This window comes from Eubalaena glacialis, chromosome 15 (genome assembly GCF_028564815.1).
Source record: "Eubalaena glacialis isolate mEubGla1 chromosome 15, mEubGla1.1.hap2.+ XY, whole genome shotgun sequence".
Taxonomy (NCBI): Eukaryota; Metazoa; Chordata; class Mammalia; order Artiodactyla; family Balaenidae; genus Eubalaena; species Eubalaena glacialis.
The window spans coordinates 72,237,192-72,259,573 of NC_083730.1; the positions used below are offsets into that span (position 1 = coordinate 72,237,192).

At 51.2% G+C, this 22,382-nt stretch overlaps 1 protein-coding gene across 8 annotated transcripts in view; it reads right to left on the reverse strand.

Moving 5' to 3' along the window:
* Positions 1–22,382, reverse strand: part of ASCC2 (activating signal cointegrator 1 complex subunit 2) — a 41,394-nt gene that overhangs the window by 12,767 nt on the left and 6,245 nt on the right. For 2 of the 8 annotated variants that reach the window (XM_061168931.1, XM_061168930.1), the window contains 13 exons: positions 18,351–18,509; positions 17,815–17,985; positions 16,724–16,853; positions 12,157–12,224; positions 11,134–11,244; positions 9,709–9,821; positions 5,806–5,880; positions 5,250–5,357; positions 4,931–4,999; positions 4,625–4,699; positions 3,199–3,379; positions 1,715–1,929; positions 607–726 (listed from right to left, as the gene is read on the reverse strand). In XM_061168931.1, coding sequence (XP_061024914.1) covers positions 607–726; positions 1,715–1,929; positions 3,199–3,379; positions 4,625–4,699; positions 4,931–4,999; positions 5,250–5,357; positions 5,806–5,880; positions 9,709–9,821; positions 11,134–11,244; positions 12,157–12,224; positions 16,724–16,853; positions 17,815–17,985; positions 18,351–18,509 — 1,595 coding nt within the window. The remainder of the gene's footprint in view (positions 1–606; positions 727–1,714; positions 1,930–3,198; positions 3,380–4,624; positions 4,700–4,930; positions 5,000–5,249; positions 5,358–5,805; positions 5,881–9,708; positions 9,822–11,133; positions 11,245–12,156; positions 12,225–16,723; positions 16,854–17,814; positions 17,986–18,350; positions 18,510–22,382) is intronic. The other 6 variants (XM_061168932.1, XM_061168933.1, XM_061168937.1 and 3 more) reach the window with 4 other exon arrangements.

The following is a 22,382-nucleotide window of genomic DNA, read 5'->3' on the forward strand; positions in this document are numbered from 1 at the left end:
CTCCACGTGGGCAGGGGCCCTGTCTGTTTCACTCCCCACCACATCCCCAGCACCTAATAAATCCAGGGCCTAGAAGCACCAGGCAAATATTTGTTGAATAAATGAATAAATCATGAATGGACTTTTCAATGCCAAAAAAGTAAGAAGGACATAGACCAAACATAAGTGGAAAGGTCTTAAAATGGAATACATTCACTTCTGAAAAGCTCACTCAGGACAGGTCCTTCATTTGCTCATTTTGTCACCAGATGGAAAAATTCAGGTCAAGGAGCAGCTGCTGGGAAGCACTGCCCAGCTCTCCCATCCAGGGATTTGGAGGTGGACACCTCCAAAGATGTAAGAAGGGAAGAAGGGCTGGTTTTGGTCCCGCTGGCCTTTTGCTGTCAACAAGGACTCACTAACTCTGTGTGCAGAGTTGGAGCCTAAAGCAGGATCATTAGAGACCCTGAGCTCGGCTGCTGGGAGCACATGGGTGCCAAGTATGGGGGGAGCCCCGAGCAGAAGCTCCATGACCAATTCCATCAAGATGGGGGCCCTGAGTTTCTCGCTTTCTCTCTGCACTTGCAGAGTTGGGGTCCCTGGAACCCCACGGCCCACCACACTCACCTCCTGCCCTTGTGTACCCGGCTCAGGTCCACTGAGTCCCTGCTGAACACGTCAAACTCATCATTCTGGAAGATGTTGTGACGAGACGCCAGCAGGGGAGTCGGGTCTGGCTTCAGCTGTCTGGGGGGCAGCACAGAAATCCATTTCAGGGGGCCTTGCTAGTGGACGTCTACCTGCACCCACTCCCCCCATCATGTTCTATCCGTCAGAGACTCCACCCCCCTTCAACAGCCACACCTGGGACACAGCCTAAAAACCTGCCCAATCCTGTCCCTGCCTGGGTAGGCGGCCACCCCTCATACAAAGTGTCCCTTGGTCCTGCGTGCCATTCACACAGGTTTTGCTCACGACAGCCCTATGAGATAGATAGTCAGAGGTCACTCAAGCTCTTTTTGCCTCAAGTGCCCTCACCTGTAAAATGGGCACACGGAGGCTGAGGAGCTTGTCCAAAGGCAGAGCTAACTTCATTCATTCATTCAATAAACAACATTTATTCATGGAAGAAACACCCATTCCTGCACTCATTCCTTCTGCCTCCCGGGGCCTTCAGGGAAGCAGTGGGCCCAACTCAGGAAAGGTGGGTATGGGGAATTCCCTGGCAGTCCAATGGTTAGGACTCTGTGCTCTCACTGCCGAGGGCCCAGGTTCGATCCCTGGTTGGGGAACTAAAATCCCACAAGGCGCGCGGTGCAGCCAAACAAAAAAGAAGGGTGGTTCTGAAGGAAGTGAGAAGCTTTGGCTGTCCTCCCTCAGGAATCTACTGGGAAGGTGGCAATGACACGGCAGGCCAGCAACATCAGAGCTCTGAAGGCTCTCGACCCCTCGGTCACATCCCTGTGGCTCTAATGGGTCTTCCTACGAGGTGGAGCAGGGCAGTCCAGCGGTGCCCACTCTGCCCTGCAGGGGGCATGTGAGGACCTCCGGGGCCTGAGGTTTCTGTTTCCTCAAAGAGGACATTAGCTTCCACGGTTGGGAAACTCTGCTGTGGGGAAGAGCAAGCGAGCTGAGTCCCGGGACACGTGGGAGGCAGAGGAACTAAGAGGGGCCCCTGACAAGGGCCCTGGGGCAGGCTGGATGCCGTGAGCCTCCTCCCACCCGTCTCTCCCACCTGTCTAGGCCGTGGTCCAGCTGGCTGAGGGCAGGGGCCAGCCGCCCCTCCAGGATGTTGTTGATCACCTGCTCCGGGTCATAGCTGTAGTGCTCCAGGCAGGCCAGGATGAAGCCCTCGCCAAGGTCTGGCAGCAGGTCCTTCACTTGGGAGATGAGTGAGTCCAGCTCCACGCCACACACGGCGGGGCCTGGAGCAGCCGCTGCCCCCAGGCACTGTGGGAAGAGCCAGAGTGAAGTAGGGGAAGGCTAGGTTGGGCCAGTGACAGGGCAACCGGCCCCCAACAGTGCTGGTCTCGAGTCAGGGGACCTGGTTTGAGTCCCAGCCCTGCCCCTCCTGGCCGAGGGGCCTGAGCCAAGTCACTTAAGTGAAAGGGGGCTCTACGATTTACCAGCTGAGCTACTTCTGGCTGTGTGACTTGGGGCAGGGCGCTTTCGCACAAAAAACACAGAGCCCTGTGCCTGGCATGGACTAGGCTCTCCATAAATGGCCGTGGCTTCTATGAATCAAGTCCTTTTCCTGCTCGGACAGGTTGATGACTGAGGTCAGAGCGGAACAGCAACCACCAGACCTGACTATGTGGAGATGCTCTCCTTTGATTATCTCCGCCTCGATGAGGGGGATTCAGTGTATAGAAAGCTCGAAGTGGCTTAATTTTTTAGGCTTTTAAGGAAATTCACAAATCAAAAAAACAACAGTAAAACTCCTCCATGTCTGAAATAAGCCAAACGGGGAAAAGGTGGGGGGGCGGGGAGGCACAAGGGGCTGTCATTCTCCAAGGTCCTGAGACAGCAGTCACGGGGCCTGGGGTCTAACAGGAAGAGCAGCAGCGTCTGTCAATGGAGCATCGAGGGCCAGCCAGGCTCAGAGCACTCACTCCACACAGCAGCTCTGAGCATCATCCCACAGCCACATGGAGGTGGGGACAGTGGCGGTCCCTACCTTACAGGTGAGAAACCAAGGCTGATGTGAGGGACGTGCCTGAGGCCACACAGCTGGCGGGTGGCAGAACCAGGATACGTCCCTGAGCTGCCTGACCCCAGAGACTGTGTGGTCTTAATCCCCACATCATGCTGCCCCCCACATTGGCTCAGTGGCCAATCAGTACGGCCACAGACTTGGCGATGGTGAGTTCTGGAAAAGCCTGGAGTGAAAGCACTAGATCAGAGGTTTCCACTCTGTTTAGAGGAGAGTGCCAACAAGGATTTCACATGGAAAAAGCTCCATTGCTTCATCTTATGGAGGGGAAACTGAGGCTTTGACAGCTAAGCGACTTGCCTTCCTCACACCCCGCCCAGCATGCCCGCAGCTCAGAACCCTCTAAAGGCCACGCAGAGCTGACCAGCAGCTCGAGGCTGTCAACTCCAAAAGAAACCCTTTTCCCTCAGAGCAGGAACAAAGAAGGGAGGTTTCCCGCTGCCCCAACCTCTCGATGGGGCCAGGAGGGGCTGGGGAGCAGGGGAAGCACCGCTCCTGTCACACACCTCCTCTTCCTCCAAGTTCTGGGGAAGCGATGACGGTCTGCTGACCGCCTCCGCCGCCTCCACGACCCTGTTAGGATTCTCAGCCACTGGTGGGTCTTTGGCATTGGTGGCTTTCCTTTGGTCCACCCCTTCCCATGCACTCTCAACTGCCTGGAGGATGTAGGCGGTCCGAGTCTCGTCCCTATGAGGACGTGTTAAGGAGTCTCTTGGGAGGGCAGCTCTGAGGCAGCATTGTTTCGCAATCCATCCCCAGCATCTGACTGTACGGCTTCGGCCAGGGGCTGTCTGGGCTGCATCCAGTGGGCATCACGGGCACCTGGGCTACATGAGGAAACGGGCCAGGCACACCATAGCCACACTAGCCTGAAAACCCGGTACCTGCCACTCAGCAGAAAGCAGCTCTGGGTAAAGAAAGGGCCAGGGGCTGGCAGCAGAGCATCCTGGGACATGGCATTTGGACGATCCAGCAGCTCCTCCTCTGCACTGACCCCCAGGAGGAAGGCCCGGTGGGGACACTACCACTGGGCTTCCTGTCGAACCAGCTGCGTGCTTTCTGCAAAGGCTGGGGGCCCACAGGGTGTCCCTGAGACAGGACTGAGCAACCTACTCAGCCACCAAAATGGCCCTTGGGCCTGCTCGTTCCTGCCCCTCCTCCCTCTCCACTACCCTGGGTATTGCCAAGCCAGACGCTGGGGAGTTGCCCTAGACCCCCTCACTCTACCTCTAACCCAACCCCCCACCAGCCAAAGTATGAAACTGACAATGTCACCCTCTGCTTCACACCCTTCCATGGCTCCCCAGCACTTGCAGGGTTGACCCCAAACTTCTCAGTGAGGGCCATCCCTGGGCCATGAAGGTCTGCTCGGCCCCAGCTCATCTGCCATGGCCTAAACCCCCTCCCGCTAGACCCCTTCCCCTCAGCCCTCTGCAATCTGCACACAACATCTGTGGGCTCCTCAGATAGGCCTGCTCTGTCCGCTGTCCCCTGGGAACACTTAATTCAGGGTTTGGTCACCTCCTCTTCTTTGCGCTGTTTTCAACTTGGATTTCACTTCCGTGTGACACCCCCACCCCAAGCTCCACTGGGTTGAAGGCCCCCCTGGTTTCCCCTGACTCTGAATTTCTCCCATATGACACTCTAACTGCCTATTTAATTATCCATCTCTCATCCTGCAGTGAGGTCCATAAGGGCAGGGCTGAGTCCATCTTGGTCACACAGGCCCAGATGCTCAGCAAAGACTAGGGTAAGTAGGGCTGTATTTGCCCCAAGGATCAGAGCAGTCACCTCCTCCAGAGACTGGGGCCGGGGCCTCGGCGGGCATCTAGGGAAGGCTGGCCGCGTGTTCTGGGGCCAAATGTCCCTCCACTCCTGTGGGTCCGACCCAGTCAGGCCAGGCCCGTCCCAGGGGCTGCAGTGGAAGGATACAAGGCTGACGAGGCCTGCTGCAACAGGCTGATGTCATCGGCCACGGGGAAGAGAGCATCATAGTCCCGGAGGAACCTGCCAGAGAGAGTGCGGCGGGGTGGGGGGAGGGTGTCGGGGGAGACAGGGCTGGAGCCACAGGGGCTGGAGCCACACGGTTTGCTGCGGGCCACTCCCCATGTCTGCTGCCCAACCACAAATGCCAGAAGCTTAGACCGTGGTGAGCACATGGCAGGGGCTCTATTACGTAAGGTCTCCTGGGGCTGGTGGGAGTGCCACGGGCCCGTCCCAGCTCAGCCACACGCTCACCTCTTCTCCTGCAGCAAGGAGCTGAAGATCTGAAGGAACTCTTCGATAAAGCCCTGAATGTTGTCACAGCTGGAACAGGACACAGGCAAGATGAGCTCATTCCATGCAGACAATCTGCAGCTCCCTTCCTCGCCCGCTCACCCCACCCCTCTGCCAGGCCTCCAGCCAGTTGGAGGAAAGAGGCATTTTTCTCAGTTTTCCATCTTTGCTCAGCAACCCTGGAGCAGGGGAGGACAAGATGAAGTGAGGGAAACGCCTCTGCTGGGCTTGGGGAGGGGGCTCTTCCACCCGGGTGGGGCAGTGGCTCCCGAGTGCTTACCTGCTTTCTAGGACTGGGAGAAGGCAGATCTGGTTCAGGAGGATGTGAAAAATCTCCAGTAGCTTCTTCCTGGAATGGGAGAGCCTCTGCCACAGGTCACCTAGCAGCCTTTGAAGGCCACAGAGAAAAAAGAAGTAGATTTGAGAAGCAAAAAAGGCACCGAGGGAACTTCTTCCCAGCATTTGCAGGTGCCCCTTGCCCCCCAACCCCCGCCCCCGCCCCCAGGGGCTGGGAAAGCCTCACAGTTCGCTGTTGACAGCAGTTGGCAAAAGGCTACAGGCTCTGAGAGGCCGGCTGGTTCCAGGGCCACTTCTCAGCTCAAACAGGGGGTCAGGAACCAGCAGGTCAAGAAGAGCTTGGAGCAACAGCTGAAGGGAAAAGGCTTCAATACCGAGGCCGGGAGGCCATTAGGTAGGGAGGCACCAGCCAAATCCGCATGGCCCTTGGTCCCACCCCCTTGACTTAGAGATGGGGATGCCAAAGCCCACGGAGGGCAGGGCCCAAGCTGGGGCTTCTCTCTCCCACAACAATACTCTTAGTTTTGTCCCCGCCTCACTTGCTATCTTCAAGCCTCCTCTTCTTAATTGCAGACTCCAGTTCGGGAATTGCTATTTCGTAAAAGGAAGCTAGCCTGTGGTGGCACACGTGGGTAAAAGGCTGGATTAGCTCACAAATATCACACTTCATTAGAAAAAGCAAAGCAAACTCAAGGGAGTGGGAAGGCCTATTTCTTGCTCCCAAATTGTCACCACAGTTTTCTCCCAGGACCACCCTGGCTCTTCCTGAAGTTCACCCCAGATTGTCCCACAGTGGCTGGTCCTAGGAAGAGCCTCGTGGGAAGTGCCCTGGAGCTACTTCCCCCATTCATATGGGAAACCAAGGCCCAGATAGGCTCATTCTAACAGAGCAATGAGAGGGCCACCCAGACTCACTGGGGTTTGAGGAACAAATACAAGGTGACTTTTGTCTTGCTCAAAAACTGCCAGCAGCTCCCTACCTCCTATGACATCAAAGTGTAACTCCTCTCTGGTACATCCGCACCTGGCACAGTATAGCCAACTCTGCTTCTCACCTCAGCAACCTCACAGCCACCCCTTCTCAACTCAGATTTAAACTCTCCATCCCCTAAATTAGGAGATTGGGATTAACATATACACACTACTATATATAAAATAGATAACTAATAAGAACCTACTGTATAGCACAGGGAGCTCTACTCAATGTTCTGTAACAGGGCTTCCCTGGTGGCGCAGTGGATAAGAATCTGTCTGCCAATGCAGGGGACAGGGGTTCGATCCCTGGTCTGGGAAGATCCCACATGCTGCAGAGCAACTAAGCCTGTGCTCCACAACTACTGACTCTGGGCTCTAGAGGCCGCGAGCCGCAACTACTGAAGCCCGCGCGCCTAGAACCTGTGCTCCACAACAAGAGAAGCCACTGCAATGAGAAGCCCGCGCACCGCAACGAAGAGTAGCCCCCGCTCGCCACAACTAGAGAAAGCCCGCACGCATCAACGAAGACCCAATGCAGCCAAAAATAAATAAATAAATAAAAATTTTAAAATAAATTCTGTAGCAACCTATTGATATATGGGAAAAGAATCTGAAAAAGAATGGAGATATATACATATATATGTATAACTGATTCACTTTGCTGTACACCTGAAACTAACACAACGTTGTAAATCAACTATACTCCAATAAAAATTTCAACAAAAGCGAAAACAGAAACTCTTCATCCCAGCCACATGCTTCCTGATCACGCTCACTCCTGTGATTACTCCTCCCTGGAACTAGATGCACAGCACTCAGAAGATCGCGTTTTTACAACTTAAAATGCAGCTACCTCTCTTCTGGGGTGTAATTCTATCTCTGAACATCTTAAGCTTCCCAAAGCCAGAAATGCAGCTGACGTGCCTAGGACAGCGCTGAATCTGCAGCAGGCACCCTGTAAACATCTGTCTGTGGATCGGCTGGCCGCTGACAACTTTTTCCTAGTGTGGTGCTGTGCGTAGCAGAGGGTAAGCAGGCCCAAAGAGGCAGGTCTTACGAGGCCCACAGCCTGGCACCCAGAAGACGACAGAGAGGGTAGTTTGGCTCAAGCAGAGTCAGGCGTTGCCAGGATACACTGCTGGTGGGAGGGTTAACTGAAACAACCCCTATAGAGGGTGATTTGGCGAGATCTGTGAAAATTTTAAATGCGTATACCATCTGTTCCCACAATTCTACTTCTAGGAATTTATTTCTCAGATATACTTGTAAAGAGGTACATAATGACCCGTGTGCAAAGTTATTCTTTACGGCAATTTTTTTGTAATAGCAAACAGTTGGAAAAAACCTAAATCTCTGGGGGCTGGTGTCCCACACAACGGAATTCTACCCAGCCATACCAAAGACTGAAGGTGCTTTATGCACAGATGTACATTAAATTTAAAAGTAAAATGCAAACAGTACATACAGTCCTCATAATATGCCAGTATATTAAATATTAAAAAGAGGACGGGAGATTTATAATGTGTATATTTGCTTATATGTGCATATTTACATGCATATCTCTGGAAAATTCCACAAAAAAACCTAACACGATGCTTGTGTGTGAGGAACAGAACTGGGGAAGGGGGAGAGGGAGGCTTTTCAATGTGTATTTTATACTTTTTGAGTTTTGAACCATGTGAATGTATTATTCATTCACAGAATTAAAAGACAGAAAGAGAGGAGGGCGGAGAAGGTTGTTCTGAGAGAGATTAGCTAGAGGGCTGTTTGGGGAGGTAGCCCCTTGACCAGAGCCCTCTGGGACTGAGGGGCTGCTTCGCTCAGCGGGTGTTCCTGGCCTCCAGCACAGTTGGAACAGGCTGAGCCAGCCCCAGGCTGTTTGTGGGTCAGAGGCAGTGTCATTTGCCAAAGGCAGGGTCACTCGCAGTCAAAAGTGTTTTCTTCCTCTTCATCTTGAGATGGGTGGAGCTGCTCCCCTGCCACCACGGGTACCTCGCAGGAAAGTCAGCTCTTCCAGAAATGACCCTCTCATCTCCAAAGACCCTTTCCAAAGCCCTCTGCGCCATGTTTGGGAAGATGCTTTCACAAGATGGTAAAATGCTTATGGTGAATGAAAATAAGTCTAAGAACAGCATGATCTCTCATAGTGATTTTCATTTCCTACCTTTGGGGATTTCCCAAAGTTCCTACAAGCATTTGTCACATTTACCATGAGAAAAGATACCTTATAAAAACTGTGACAACATTTTTAAGAGTCCCATCCTAACCCCTTCCTTCTGGGGAAAGTGTGGATCAGTGCTTTATTCTAACGTTCTCCGGGAGGCTGATCAATCCTCATGTCTGATTTTCGGGAGCTGAGGAGATCCAGGCGGGCTCAGGGCACCAGCTGCCATCTCTGGCACATGCCAGGGCTAGATAAATGTTTTGTTGAATGGGTGAGCAAATGACCGAATGGACAGAGGGCTGGGTGGACAGAGCTGGGCAGCTCCCAGAAGCTCCTGCAAACGGTGGGGAGAGACGCCTGGCAAGAACAGCCAGAGGCCACTGAGAACAGGGCAGCCCAACCCCACCTCGACCACCCCCACCTTCTGCCATTGTCAGGCAGCGTGCCAGTTACCAGCCCACCCCCCCGCGCACCCCTTTCTCACTGCACAGAACAGATGCCCATGGTGCTAAGTGGGCAAAAAGGGTCTCCCTCCCCGCCCTGTATCCCCCTTTGTATCTTTCTTCATCACAGCAGGATCTTTCTATGAGTTCTTTGGATAAAAGCCTCCAGGGCCTCCCTCCTGCCTGCACAATAAAGGCCCCACTCCCTGCCAGCACACATCAAACCAAGTCTGACTTCCCTGGAGCCGTATCTGGTTGTCGCCTGCTCCCCACGCCCACACCCGCCCCTCGTGTCACACTCCACTCCCCTGTTCTCCCTGGAACACACGCTGGGCCTCCGCAGGCTTCACTCCGCCAGCCTGAATGCCCTTCCGGCCATGGAAACCTTTCTCCGCCTGGAAGGTTGCTGTTCATTCTTAAGACCTCATTTAAGGGTTGTCCTGAAACCTTCTCTTATTTCACCAGATAGAACTTTGCTCCCTCGTCTGTGTTCATAATTCGGCCCCAACAGCTGGCGCCACACGGGCGCACATCTGCTCACATCCTCACGTGTGCTCTTCCCTGGGCTGGAGGCTGAAGTCCTCAGCCCGCTCCTTATCATCTGTCACTCCCTGTGCCTGCCTGTGACAGGGGCTCTGAAACAAAACGGGACTGAATTGAAACTGCCCGACTCTTGGGTTGGTGTTTTTCTTCCTCCCCTCCCCTGTTCTTAGCCCCAAATAGCAGTGCTTCTCAAATGCAGCCTCCACACAGGCAGGAGCTGGAAGAGGGCCTGGTGCATGCTAAGCACCCAATAAATACTTGCTGAACGAAGATGTGAACTCCAACCTCGACTTCAACAGCCAGAACTACCTCTGTACCTGTAACAGAAGTCGTGTTTCTGGAAGGTTGGGCAAGCCAAAGGGAAGATATCCAGAAAGGCCCAGAGTGTGGTGCAGGTATCACAAAGGTAGAGAACGATGTCCTTTAATTCCTGTCGCCAAAGGAAAACACTGCATTATTCTCCTCCGCCCCAGGGACAGCTCTGTAGAGGGTCTGAGACAAAGCTGACAAAGCCGGGGGTCCCCAACAGGCAGGTGAACGCTGGAGGTCCGGGCAAAGACTGGCTGGTCCATCTCTAGAAGCACGATCTGGGGAGCTCAACCCAAGCCTCGGGTCTTGCTACTGTAGTTCCAACAGATGCACAGCCAGGGATCTCTAGGGTGACTTCTAGCTCTGGGCTAATACGATTCTCTCTCTTTTTTTTTTAAATTAAATATATATATATATATTGATGTGTACCATTTTAAAAGTCTTTATTGAATTTGTTACAATATTGCTTCTGCTTTGTTTTGGTTTTTTGGCCACAAGGCATATGTGGGATCTTAGCTCCCCAACCAGGGATCAAACACGCACCCCCTGCACTGGAAGGCAAAGTCTTAACCACTGGACCGCCAGGGAGGTCCCCTGGGCTAATACGATTCTCTCTTGGAAGTTGAAGGAGAACCCATCCCTGAATCTGAAGACAGCGCCTGAGGTCCCGCACAGAAAGTACATCCCAGTGAGGACAAGAATAGCCCACTCCACTTTCCTTAGAGTTTGAAGCGCCTGTACAGAACAGGGAGTGCGTCCTCATAGGCTTCCCTGATTCTCACGATGACGCTAACAAGCAGGCTGGGATCTCCATTCTACAGATGAGGAGACTTATCTGTAGAGACTTCTCTGCGGTTCAGAGGGGTAACATGCCCTGCTCCCACAGCACTCGGTGTGCCCTTTTCTGAAACACTTGTTTAAGGCCTGTTTTCCCACAAGATCGCAAGCTCCAGGAGGGCAGCTCACAGGTGCTTCGTTCCTCCTCTATCTCTGGTGCTTAACACAGGGCCAGACGCACGTCCAGGCTCCTTAAACATTTACCTCCCATCTGTCATCCCCATTAGATTCTGAGTTCCACGAGAGCAGGCGCCATGTCTGCTTCTGCTCACTGCTTCACCTTCACGGCCCAGCCTGGGGCCTGGCACGTGCTAGAGGCTCCTCCGCGCAAATCAGCGCAGTGGATGAAAGGCTCAATGAATAACGCACCCAGGAACCTGTCCACCTGAACTATGTGAAGACTAAACCTCCATCCTGTTCCCTCCGCTACTCCATAAATGAAGCTCCCAGTGAAAAGAGAAGGCCTGCTGAAACGCTCTAAACCTGTGTGACGGGAACAGCTGCCTGTGGGGTTGGGATAAAGGGCTGTGAGCAGGGGAAGAAGCTGCTGGGCCTTCTACTGGCCAGAAAGAAGCTGGGCTGAAGGGCAACCTCACCAGGAGAGGCATGTCGCTGGGGGTCAGCCGGCCCCTCTCCTCAAGCTTCTGGGGTGTGGCGCAGGCCCCGTCCCCTTGCAAACCACAGTGCTGGAGGATATTGCTGAAGACCTGTGAAACACAAGAGATGACTCTCCCACATCCCGTCGAGCCAGCAGCTAGGACCCCCATCCTGCAGCGAGTGACTGGTGATCCGAAAACTGCTTGGAATCTTTAGAATATATGCCAGCGTTCCTGGGACACCAGCTGAGACAGTGACCTTCTCAGAGAGCAGGATGAGAGTGGAATCTGTGTCAAAGTGGAATAATGGGGGCATCCTTCTTGCAGGATTGTGGTGAGGATTAAAATGACCAAATGTATGTAAATCCTGTGGATATTACCTGGATAGACTGGACAAGTGTATGGTGATGAATATTTAAGAGTTACAGTCAGTAACATATGTTTTTGGATCCCCTAGAGATGGCGATTTATGGGAACTATATTGAAATAAAAGACAAATCAACAGTGAGGGGAAAACAGAGCCCATCATAAAATCATGTAAGTATTTAACTGATTGTGCTATATTTTAAGTATGCTAGCATGTAAAATTCTAAGAGTTACTGTGAACAGCGGTTATCTCTTGGTGGTGGGATTATGGAGGAAGATTAATCTCCCTCTTTCTGTTTTTTTCTCCTTTTTTTTTTAATTTTCCAAATTTTCTACAGTGAACATTATTTCATCTGATTTGAGAAACGTACAGGGGTATCCTTAGAGGCAGATGGCTGTTGACAAACAACACAAAATGCACCCCAAGCTCTTTCTGTATGAGTGCTGGATAGCCCTTAGATTTCAGTCCCGTTCAAGAGAGGAAAGGATGAATTCAAAGGAGCGAGGTGAGGGGTGCAACACAGAGACAGTCTGGAGGTGTATCTGGGGTGGGGGTGGGGGGAATTTCTCTCAGACTCCTCCAGGAAAGTTGAGGAACATCAGCAGGTAGGAGAAGGGCTCTGCCTCCCCTGGGCAGGGCTGAGAGTCAGTCAGTACCTGAAGGATGGTGGGCATGGTTTCATCCAGGTCATTATAGTAACTTGGCTGTTGGAGAAAGATGTTTCCTGAAAAGAGAAGAGAAAAGTAGGAATTGGGAAAAGACAGTGAGGGTGGAGAGGACACAGTACAAATGGTTGCCAGCATGTTCTGTGACCTTTCTCCCCTTTCCTAAGCCTGCCTGCACTAAAGCAGTCTTGGCCCCGGCCCCGCTGGCACAGAGCTTTGGCCCAGCCTAGAAACTTCCCCAGGGTGAGGGAGGGACCTTGCTCACTACAAGTTAACCTTTTAAGCACCTCTGCCCAGCGAATTACATAAAAGACCCTCCCTGGTCAAACCAGCTCACCCTGCCATCCCCAGGGAATGATCACACTTGGGCACTGTGCTTTGTATGACAGCACTGGCTTTGTAAATGGGAGCTAGTCATCCAGGAAAATTAGGAGACAGGATCACTCTGCTCAAGAAACCTGGGTGCTACAATCCAGGAGTCTTGCCAGGCCACGCCTCTAGTAATGTGAGGAGATTCTAGGGAGAAATTTCTCTAGAAATTCTCTTACCCTCTGCTTTTGAATCTGCTAGCCATACTAATCCCTACTCCAAGGTGAGAGGCCTGCCAGGGACCTGGAGATAGATTTATCACACATTTGCACTTATTCCTATAAAATGAAGCCCCTCTCCAAGTGTTCACTATCCTCCAAGTGCTGCTGCTGTGAGTGCAGAGGTTAGAGCATACGGTAACTGGAACAGAAACTGAGTGTCCTGGCTGCCCAAATGGGTGGGGGAGGGGGGGAGGGAAGGAGGATCACAGCTAGCTGGGGGACATGATGATGCAAAATGCCACTGCCCTTAAGAAGAGGCCTGGGTTCCTCATCCCACTACAATCCCAGGACCTAAGGCTGGCTGACTGTCAGGGTGCTCTGACCTCTAGGTGTCCTCTGTCTTTGGGCAGGTCTGTCCTCGGTTGCCTTAATGATAACCCTGCAGCCCTCACCCTATCCTGGAGGATTTGAAAATGAATGAGATCAAAGGCCAGATGGGGCTGGGTGAGTAAGCGAATCACTAGGTGGCTGGACTTTCTGTAAGCACCTTCCTGGAGGCCGCTTCATTCCTTGATTCCAGAAAGCTGAGTTTTACCAGCAGGAGCTTCCTCAGCACCTCCCATCTGACCCCTCAACCTGTGAAGGTACTCCCTGACCATCTGTGCCCACATGCTCCTGACAGGCGGGGAGTGACTGAGCTGTCTCCCCACCAACCTCTGCTCTTCCTCATAAAACCCTCCTAGCAATATCCTCAAGGGCAAGTTTGAACTCCTGACCATGGCACGAAGGGCCGGTAAGATCTGGCTTCTGCTGGCATTTCCGGCCACCCTCTTCCCATCCCTCAAATTGCATTCTTCCCTCACACCATCCTCAACCTCACACAATGAGCCCTGTCCCCTCCCTCTGCCTGCAGTGACCTCCCAGAGCTAAGTCCACCATAAGGCAGGTGTCACCCTCTCCAGGCAGAGTCTCCTGACCCAGGCATCAGGAGCAGGTCTCCTCCCATAATTCCCAGGCCACACAGCGGTCCTCACCACTCCTGGACCACCGGGCACAGGGGAAGGCACTCTTTCATAATACTTCCCATGCTTAGGCCTGAGTAACAGGGATATTTTATAAGCATCAAAATAGATCACATTTCACAATCTACCCTTGGGGTTTTCGGAGTCTCTTTCTTCTCCTTTATCTGACTCCAATGACACTGAAGATCTGACTTTTGATCTCTTAAAGAAATAATTAAAAAAGAAGGGACAGCAATGGCCTCCCTTGAAATGTCCCTTCTCAGACTGAAGCAGTTCAGAAACCCAGGGTGGATGCAAGGTATTGCCAAAGAGATCAGTGCTGTCCTCCACAGGGCCAAGGCCTCATATACTCCTGCTCTGGCAAAGCAGCTCCAGGAGAGTCTAACTGAAGAGCCCTGCTTTCACAATTACACTTGCTGATTCACAACACCAGCCTTAAGGCTGAAAAAAAAACAGGAGGCGGGGACAGGGCAAGGACTGGGCTTCTGCCCAAAGGACAATTGGCCAGTTCCCTTGCTCCCCCCTTGTCTCCTTTGTCAACCCTCTTCCAGCTGATCTGCTTTGCTCAAGAGCTTCTGTGGTAGAGAAAGTGGAGGCTGCCCCTTGCTGTGTCTCGTGTCTTCTGCTCAAGGGTTGGAAAGACAGCTAGTGTGTGTGTGTGTGTGTGTGTGTGTGTGCGCGCACGTGCGCGCACACGTGTTGAAGGGTGTGGAAAAGGGGCCTGCAGACGGAGAGGCAGACAGACAGACAGACATACACAATATGAAGGGGCTCCTGATGCCTGATCCTGCCCTCTTTTCTGTGAACCAGCTTCTGTGAGCCAAAGAAAGGGCTCTCCTTAATAAGCCAATTTAGGGTTCTCAATCTGGGGATGAGAATATTCTAAAACAGCTCAAACTCTATGAGGGGGTATGTTTTCCTGGAGACAAGCTTTCATCTGATTCTCAAAGGAGTCAGTGACCCAAAAGATTAGGAACCCCGGCAACAGGCGGAGCTCTCTCACACCACCCTCGCTTGTCTGGAAATGCGGCCAGAGAGCACCTCTGCCTGGACCCTCACAGCCGTCTACAGCCCACGGACCTAATGCTGCCCTTGCCTCTACTTACAACCCGCTCCCCCACCTCACGTTTTCTCCAGAGTCGTTAAGACTCCTCCCTCCAGCTGACCTCACTAAGCCCCACTTTACTCCCAGATGTGTCCTTTTCTGCCCCAGCAGCCCAAGCAGGCTCTCACCTTCAAACCCATACTGAAGCCCTGGCCTCCTCCATGGCTTCCCGTCACCACCCTCCCCACCTGCATGTTGCCAGATTAACCTTGTCGCCAGATGGCTCCCCGCCCTGCTCCAAGCTCCTAGAGGCTCCCACAGCCTCGTCACAGTAAGAGCCCACACTTACCAAGTGCCTGTAACGTGCCAGGCTCTGTGCTGAGCACCACCTCATATTTAATCCCCACAACCATCCTACAAGTTGGTCTTCCCTTTCTTCAGGTGAGAAAACTCAGGCTTAGAGTGGCTAACTGACTTGGTCAAGGTGACATAGCCGGGACTAAAGCTGTGGATTGGGCAGTTCAACTCTAGAACCTGCCTTCTTAGCCACCAAGTGATACTGCTCCCCAAGTGCCAAAGCCTGGCATGGAGCCCTCCTTGATCTGGCCCCAGCTTCCTCCCCTGGCTCCTGCGCTGCCCTCCCAGAATGCTCCACTCCAACCAAACCGGCCTAATAATTGTTTCTCTAACTAATCGTGCCTGCTTTTGTGCACTCACCCCAACCTCTGTCTAGAGTATAATTATTAAGGGTCTTTCCCAGGGAAAATAAAAGAAATTAACTGATGATCAGGCAATAATTAGATTTGAATGAGAAACCAGAGGTTGTTCCAATGAAAAAGCTGGATGTGATATTTCATACACATTATGCTCTAATATGTTTTAAAAAAAATACAAAGAGAAAAGACTAGAAGGGAATAATCACCAAATCATTGTCTCTGGTTGCAGGAATTTAGTAATTGCTTTCCTGTTTCTTTACATTTTATATTCTTTCAAAATTTTCTAAATTAACATATATTACCTTTATTATTGCGGCGGAGGGGAGGAAGGAAGGAAGGGAAGAAGACATTTCTAGGGATAACTGAGCTCTGTAACTGGGCATTTGGAAGTCTCTATCCTACAATCTCAGGGTGAGGAGTGCTGACAGGGGTGTCCAGGGTGAGTAGCTCTCCGTGCCAGTCCAATGCCATGAGTGGCTATTCAAAGACGAGTCCACTGTGGCACTGTTCCCTCTGTAACTTCCCAACAAAGCTTCCGCCTCTGAGTGAAACTTCCAACCCGTGGCCTCCTGATGGGATCCAACTGCTGATGTCTGTTCCCTTCACAACCCCAAAGGGTCCTCCCTGAACTCTGCCCCAATCTGTTCTTAGCAGCAATGCAAATCTCGACATTTCTGAGGCAGCCCCATCACCCCTGAGGCAGGGAGTGGCCAAGGGCAAGAGCTTGAGAGTCAGGCCCAAGTGACAATCCCAGCCTGGCCACTCATTAGTCACGGCCTCTCAGGCAAGTCCCTTACATTTAACCTCAGTTTCCTTAACTGTAAATGGGGATGATGACACCACTGACATCACAGGGCGACTGGGAGGATCAACTGAGATGACATATGAGGAGTGTCGGCAGAGTCGCCAGTGAGCACTCAAATAACCGTTAGCTGTCGCCACCGTTCTTACTCTCATTGCTGAAGCAAACTCCCCGACTCCTTCGACTGTTTGACATATGGCCTAATGCTAGGACTCCAAGATCCTGGAGCAGCTGCGTGATGCCAATTTTTGTCTCCACTCTCCCACCGCCACTTAGTCACTTCTTTCAGAGTTGACACACACGTCCACTAAGACATTTCCAAGCACCACCCACTGCTGCTGCTCTGAATCCCCCTGTGCTCATCCGGGCGCCCGCCTTTGGAATGTGGGGGCCATCTCTGTGCCCCCCCGCCCTGCCGCCCCCAGGCCACAGGCCCTACTCACCTATCATCTTCTGCAGCAGCGGGGAGTTGCCTTTTCCAAAGAGCACGCAGAGGTCCAGGATCTTTGGGACGTCAAACAGGAAGTTGTTGTAGAGGATTTCTCCAAAAGCAGAGGGGGAAATGAAGTGATCCTAAGGAACAGTGCAGAAAGGATGAGAGACTTTCCAAAAACACGTGCATTGCAGGGTAATAGCAAGCTCACAAGAAACAACCTTCAGGTCCATCAGCAGGGGCCTGGCTAACAGAAGAAGCTCTGTCCACACCACGGATATGTCTGAGCCTCGTGGACTGACCTGGAGCAGTGGTCACACTTCATCTTAATGTAAACAGAAGCAACAGCTCACTATAAAACCATCAGCTGGGGAATCATTCTAAAATATTTATGTGTGAATCACCATGATGTCTGGGATTGTTTAAAATACTCCAAGAAAAACAGAAAACTCAGGGGGAGGGAGCAAACAAGATGTTGATACCTGTTGAACCCAGGTAATGGGTACGTGGGAGTCATTATACTTTTGTGTATATTTGAAAATTTCCATGCTAACAAGTTAAAAAAACAAAAAAGCAAGATACTATTTTTAAAATAAATATGCACGCACACACACACATTGAAAGGAAAAAAGTTTCCTGAAGGAACATGCACCTTGACAGTGGTCATTTTGAGGGGAGGGGATTTTGTGGATGACTTTCATTATCTACAAAATATTTCTGTTATGTTTGAGTTGTTTAGAGACAGTATTATTATTTTTAAAATCGGGGGAAAAAAAGTAAAGGTTTTTAAAAAGCACATACGAGTTCCTCTAAAAACTCAGAATCAATGTTTTCGCCCTCTGACGCACAAGGGCACAGTCACGCGCCTCCTGGCACAGGGCCCTCGGCTCCCCATCGATGAAAACATTGGGTGTAACACAGGCGACCCGGTGACTGAGAGGATAAGGGAGGTGGCACAGATTTCTTCCCCAATGGTGGGAATAAAAGCAGAGGGGAGACAGAGGAAACATGATACTTCCAGAGCCTTCCTTCCCAGGGGTGAGAGCCTGGCACAGAGGTGTCAGGTGGCGGTGGTGACCTGTCACGGGATCCGCGGCTTACTTTGGATTCCTTGTGAGTGGACATGCGAAGGAAGGTGAGAAAAACACTTCGGTGGAGGCGCTTCTCCATGTCAACGACGTCAGGGGCCGGGGCCACCCACTCGTCGAACTTTCGGGGGACATAGTGCAGGTAGGAGTCCAGGCACTTCTGCAGAGTCTCGTCGAAGACAACCTAAGCCAGGCGACAGAGGACAGCAAGGGCTCGTCACTGAGGCCCAAGGGCGTGTGGGTAGACTGTGCAGGGCTCACGGCCCATCAGCCCTGGACTGTGGCAAACACTCCAACCCCAAGGGACCGAAGAGGTATAAATGAGCCGAGGGCTAAACACGAGTTTCTAAAAATGACGTGTTGGAAGGCGTTGTGTAAACATCATTAAGACTGTGATACAAGTCAGAGCAATCCAAACCACAATTTGCTGTTAAGGATCCAGTGTAAGAAGTAGAGAAAAAAAGCATCTCCTGGGAGAGAAAAACAACAGCACCCAACCAATGGCATGTCATGTGCTTTGTCTTAGCGTGAATTTTGATAGAATGTTACCTGGCACCAGAATTTATCGTGAGGCAGGGCCAGGAGCCAGTCGAGGTCATTGGCTACGAAGGTGGCGCGTTCCAGGTACTCCTCCACTAGGGCGGGAATGTTGTCTTTAGGGGGCGGTTTGTATAACACAAAATACCGGTCTGCCTTCTGCTCGGGGTGCTACGGATCCAAAAACCACGTGTTAACGTGGCAGAGGTTAGTCAGTGAGGGCCCATTTGCCAACCCACAGCAATGACAACACTGGGCTGTTCCAACCGGTGACTCTCAAGCATAAAGAACTGAGTGTCTCTGACAAAGGGGGCTTGGTTGCAGCCAGGGAACACCAGGCGGGCATTAAATACCATGTTTTTTGGAGAATATTTAATGACATGGGGAAAGGTTAAGGGAAGAAAAAGCAGGACACAAACCTCTCTATTTTATAACCAGTTTGGGGAGTAAAAAAAAAGTACACATATTTAACACATTCACACACTGGTACAGATTTTTTTAAAAAGTGTGTGCGGGGGGGTGGCAACCCCCCAAAGCTAACAGTGGCTATCTCTAGTGGAAGGGATTATGACTTGACTATATTCTCCCATTAAAAAAACGAACATGTATTATTTTTTAAATTATTTTTTTAAATCATACAAGTGAGGCATGAGCATCTTTTCTTTCAAAAACTCACAATAGTACAGAAAGGTGAGTCACCTGGCCCATACCCCCAGCCCCTGTGTCAACCCAGAGGTAACCATTCCCTGAGCATCCTCACAGACCTTTTCTAAGTATTTACATTAAAATGTGCCCATATGAGGCATTTGTTTGGGCCCATTTTCATCTTTCTGACACAAACAGTATCATACTGTACATATCACTGTGCTATACCCTTTGTATAATCAGAAAAAAACCTCAGTAATTTTTTTTTCAAAGATGCTAATCAGGTAATTGCAGGTCTCAGCTTAGCATCACAAGCTCTCTCTTCCAACCCTTACCTTGCCATGAACAAATCTTACTTTGTTCACCATAAAGAAGAGAAGATGAGCTCAGTTTTCTCTTCTGACTACATAAGGGCTGCTTTCTCTGGGGGGGAGGTGATAACAGGAAGAAGGCTGGGCTGCGTCTCAGCTATTATCAACCACAATCCACCCACTTCCAGGTTTGTCAATCCAGGGGGGGGACAGGAAAACCACAGCTGATTGGTCAGTCTCCTTGAGAACCACCTACACCTCCCAACTGCCTAACGCAAGTTTGCAAACTGGAGTCTTTGAGTCCCGCAGAATTCCTTGGGGGTCACCTGCCAGGTGGGTCTTCAGGACCCCTCCCATTTAAATCAGAATTTATACAAAAGGAATCCTGCAGCCTGAAACAAGTTCAAAACTACTCTCTAGGCCCTAATTTCATCTCCTTGGTTTTCGAGTTCCCCTCCTGCCTTTGTCTGTTGACATCTCACCTCTTAGGTCACTTCTCAGGCCAGGCTACTCACCCCACTCGCCCAGCAGACACACACATACACACACCCCTGAGAGTCTACCTCCCTACAATCCTACACATTTACTGGCACCCTGCTGCGCACATGAAGAAAGGCATCCGCGTGCTTCCAGAGCCCACTCTGCAGAGGGGAAGATGCACATCTAAGCTATCAAATGAGCACAACACAGACAGCTCAAACCCGGCAGAGGGACTGTGAGATTAACTGCGCCTGGAGGACGAGGGGCCGCTTCCCAGGGCTGGCAGCATCTGAGCTGGCCCTTGGAGGATGAGAAGGATTTTTAGGTGGAAAACACAGTATTTTTATGGAAGCATAAAAATGGGCCTTTTAAAAAAAAAAGAAGGGCACAGATTGCACCAGGCAGTGGGAGATGGATTTGGAGGGAGAGATGCTAGAAGGATAATAAAAGCCATCACTCACGAAGGACCTGCCCTGTGTCGGCTGCTGAGTAGGCCTGTCCCCCAGCCCATTTCTTTTTTACCTACAACAACTATTTCAAAGGGAGACAGTATTCTCCCCATTTTACAGAGGAGGAAACCAAGACTCAGTCAGATTCAGGAACTTTGCCAAGGTCACAGGGCTAAGGAAGCAATTGAGGCAGTATTTGAACCAAACCTGACACTGCAGACCTACTAAATGACCTAAGGTACCACGTGTCACCCTGGTCTCACTGCTCATCCTTCTCACCCCAGCTCTGACCTCACCTCCTCCAGGAAGTCTCCCAAGTCCCACCCTGACTAGGTTAGGGGTTTCACCCGGGCTCCCCAACACCTGCACTCTGTGCTTCCCCGACTGTAGCACTTGTTAAATTGTATCAGAAGTGCTTGCAGATCCGTGCTTGCTGTGGAAGGGGACAGAGGAAGGGATAGATTATAGGGGGGGCACCAGGACACCTTCGGGAGTAGTAGAAATGTTCATTATCTTTTTTTTTCTGGCCGCACCACACAGCATGTGGAACTTCCCCGACCAGGGGTACCAGGGATCGAACCCATGCCCCCTGAAGTGGAAGTGCAGAGTCTTAACCACTGGACCACCATGGAAGTCCAGAAATGTTCATTATCTTGATTATGGTGATGGTTTCATGGGTGTATGCAGATGTCAAAACCAATCAAATCGTATACTTTAAATAAATACATGCAGTTTATTGTCCTCCAATGATACCTCAATAAAGTGATATAAAAGGGAGGGCCTGCCTTCTCCTTCTCCCCCACTACCCTGCAGGTCTCTGGAGGGAGTCTGAGTCTTGCTCACCACAGCAGTCCCAACCCCTAGAACAGTGCCTGGCATCGAGCAGACTCTCCACATACATTTGCTGATTGAACAAAGGAATGCATGGAGGTAATGAAGGACCAGATCCTGCCAGGGTCTCTGAAGGACCTTCAATGCCACGCTCAAGAGTAGGGGCCATGGGTCTTCCCTGGTGGTGCAGCAGTTAAGAATCCGCCTGCCAATGCAGGGGACACGGGTTCGAGCCCTGGTCTGGGAAGATCCCACATGCCGCGGAGCAACTGGGCCCGTGAGCCACAATTACTGAGCCTGCACGTCTGGAGCCTGTGCTCCGCAACAAGAGAGGCCGCGATAGTGAGAGGCCCGCGCACCATGATGAAGAGTGGCCCCCGCTTGCCACAACTAGAGAAAGCCCTCGCACAGAAACGAAGACACAACACAGCCATAAATAAATTAATTAATTAATTTTTAAAAAAATCCCATGACCATCTCAATAGACAATAGAAAAAGCATTTGACAAAATTCAACATCCATCCATGATAAAAACTCTCCTTAAAATTAAAAAAAAAAAAAAAAAAAGAGTAGGGGCCATTGGGGGCTTCCCTGGCGGTCCAGTGGTTAAGACTCCATGCTCCCAATGCAGGGGGCATGGGTTCGATCCCTGGTCAGGGAACTAAGATCCGACATGCCGCATGGTGCAGCCGAAAAAGAAAAAAAAAAAAAAAAAGAGTAGGGGGCATGGAAGATTCCAGGGCGAGGAGCAGCAGGCTCCAACTGTATCTTCCACTCTTTAGGCCTGGCTTAGGTCCCACTTGCTCCATGAAGCTTTCTGAACATTCTCTGCCCATCAAACTTCTGCTCTGTTTATCTTGATAAGAAACTGTTTTGGACTGTTCTCCAAATGCTCCACTTATATGAGTCTTGTCTTTCTCAAGAGCTCATTCACCCACTTTGGCCCAAGACTTGATTTCTTTTGGATCTTCAATAGTAAGTATGTGCATCTGCACGGTAACTACTCAATAAACATTAGCTTCAGCTATCACTCTGCAGAGGCAGCATGATTGCTGTCCCTTTGCTGGAGATCTTCTTCTCCCAAGTTGGGACTAAAGAGACAAATACAGGGTGGGTACATCTCTGAGGACAATCTTTCAGGAGCTTCTGGTGGCCTGCAGCACAGCCAAAAGACTGCTCCTCAATCAAGCAGCTGTCTTCCTTAGCTCGTCTCTCTTCCCACCCTACACCCCATTCACAATGCCGCTGTCACCGTCACAGCTGTCATCACCGTCTTCATTGAGTGCTCACTATGTCCTAGGTTCAGTGCTAATTCACAGGCATCTCAT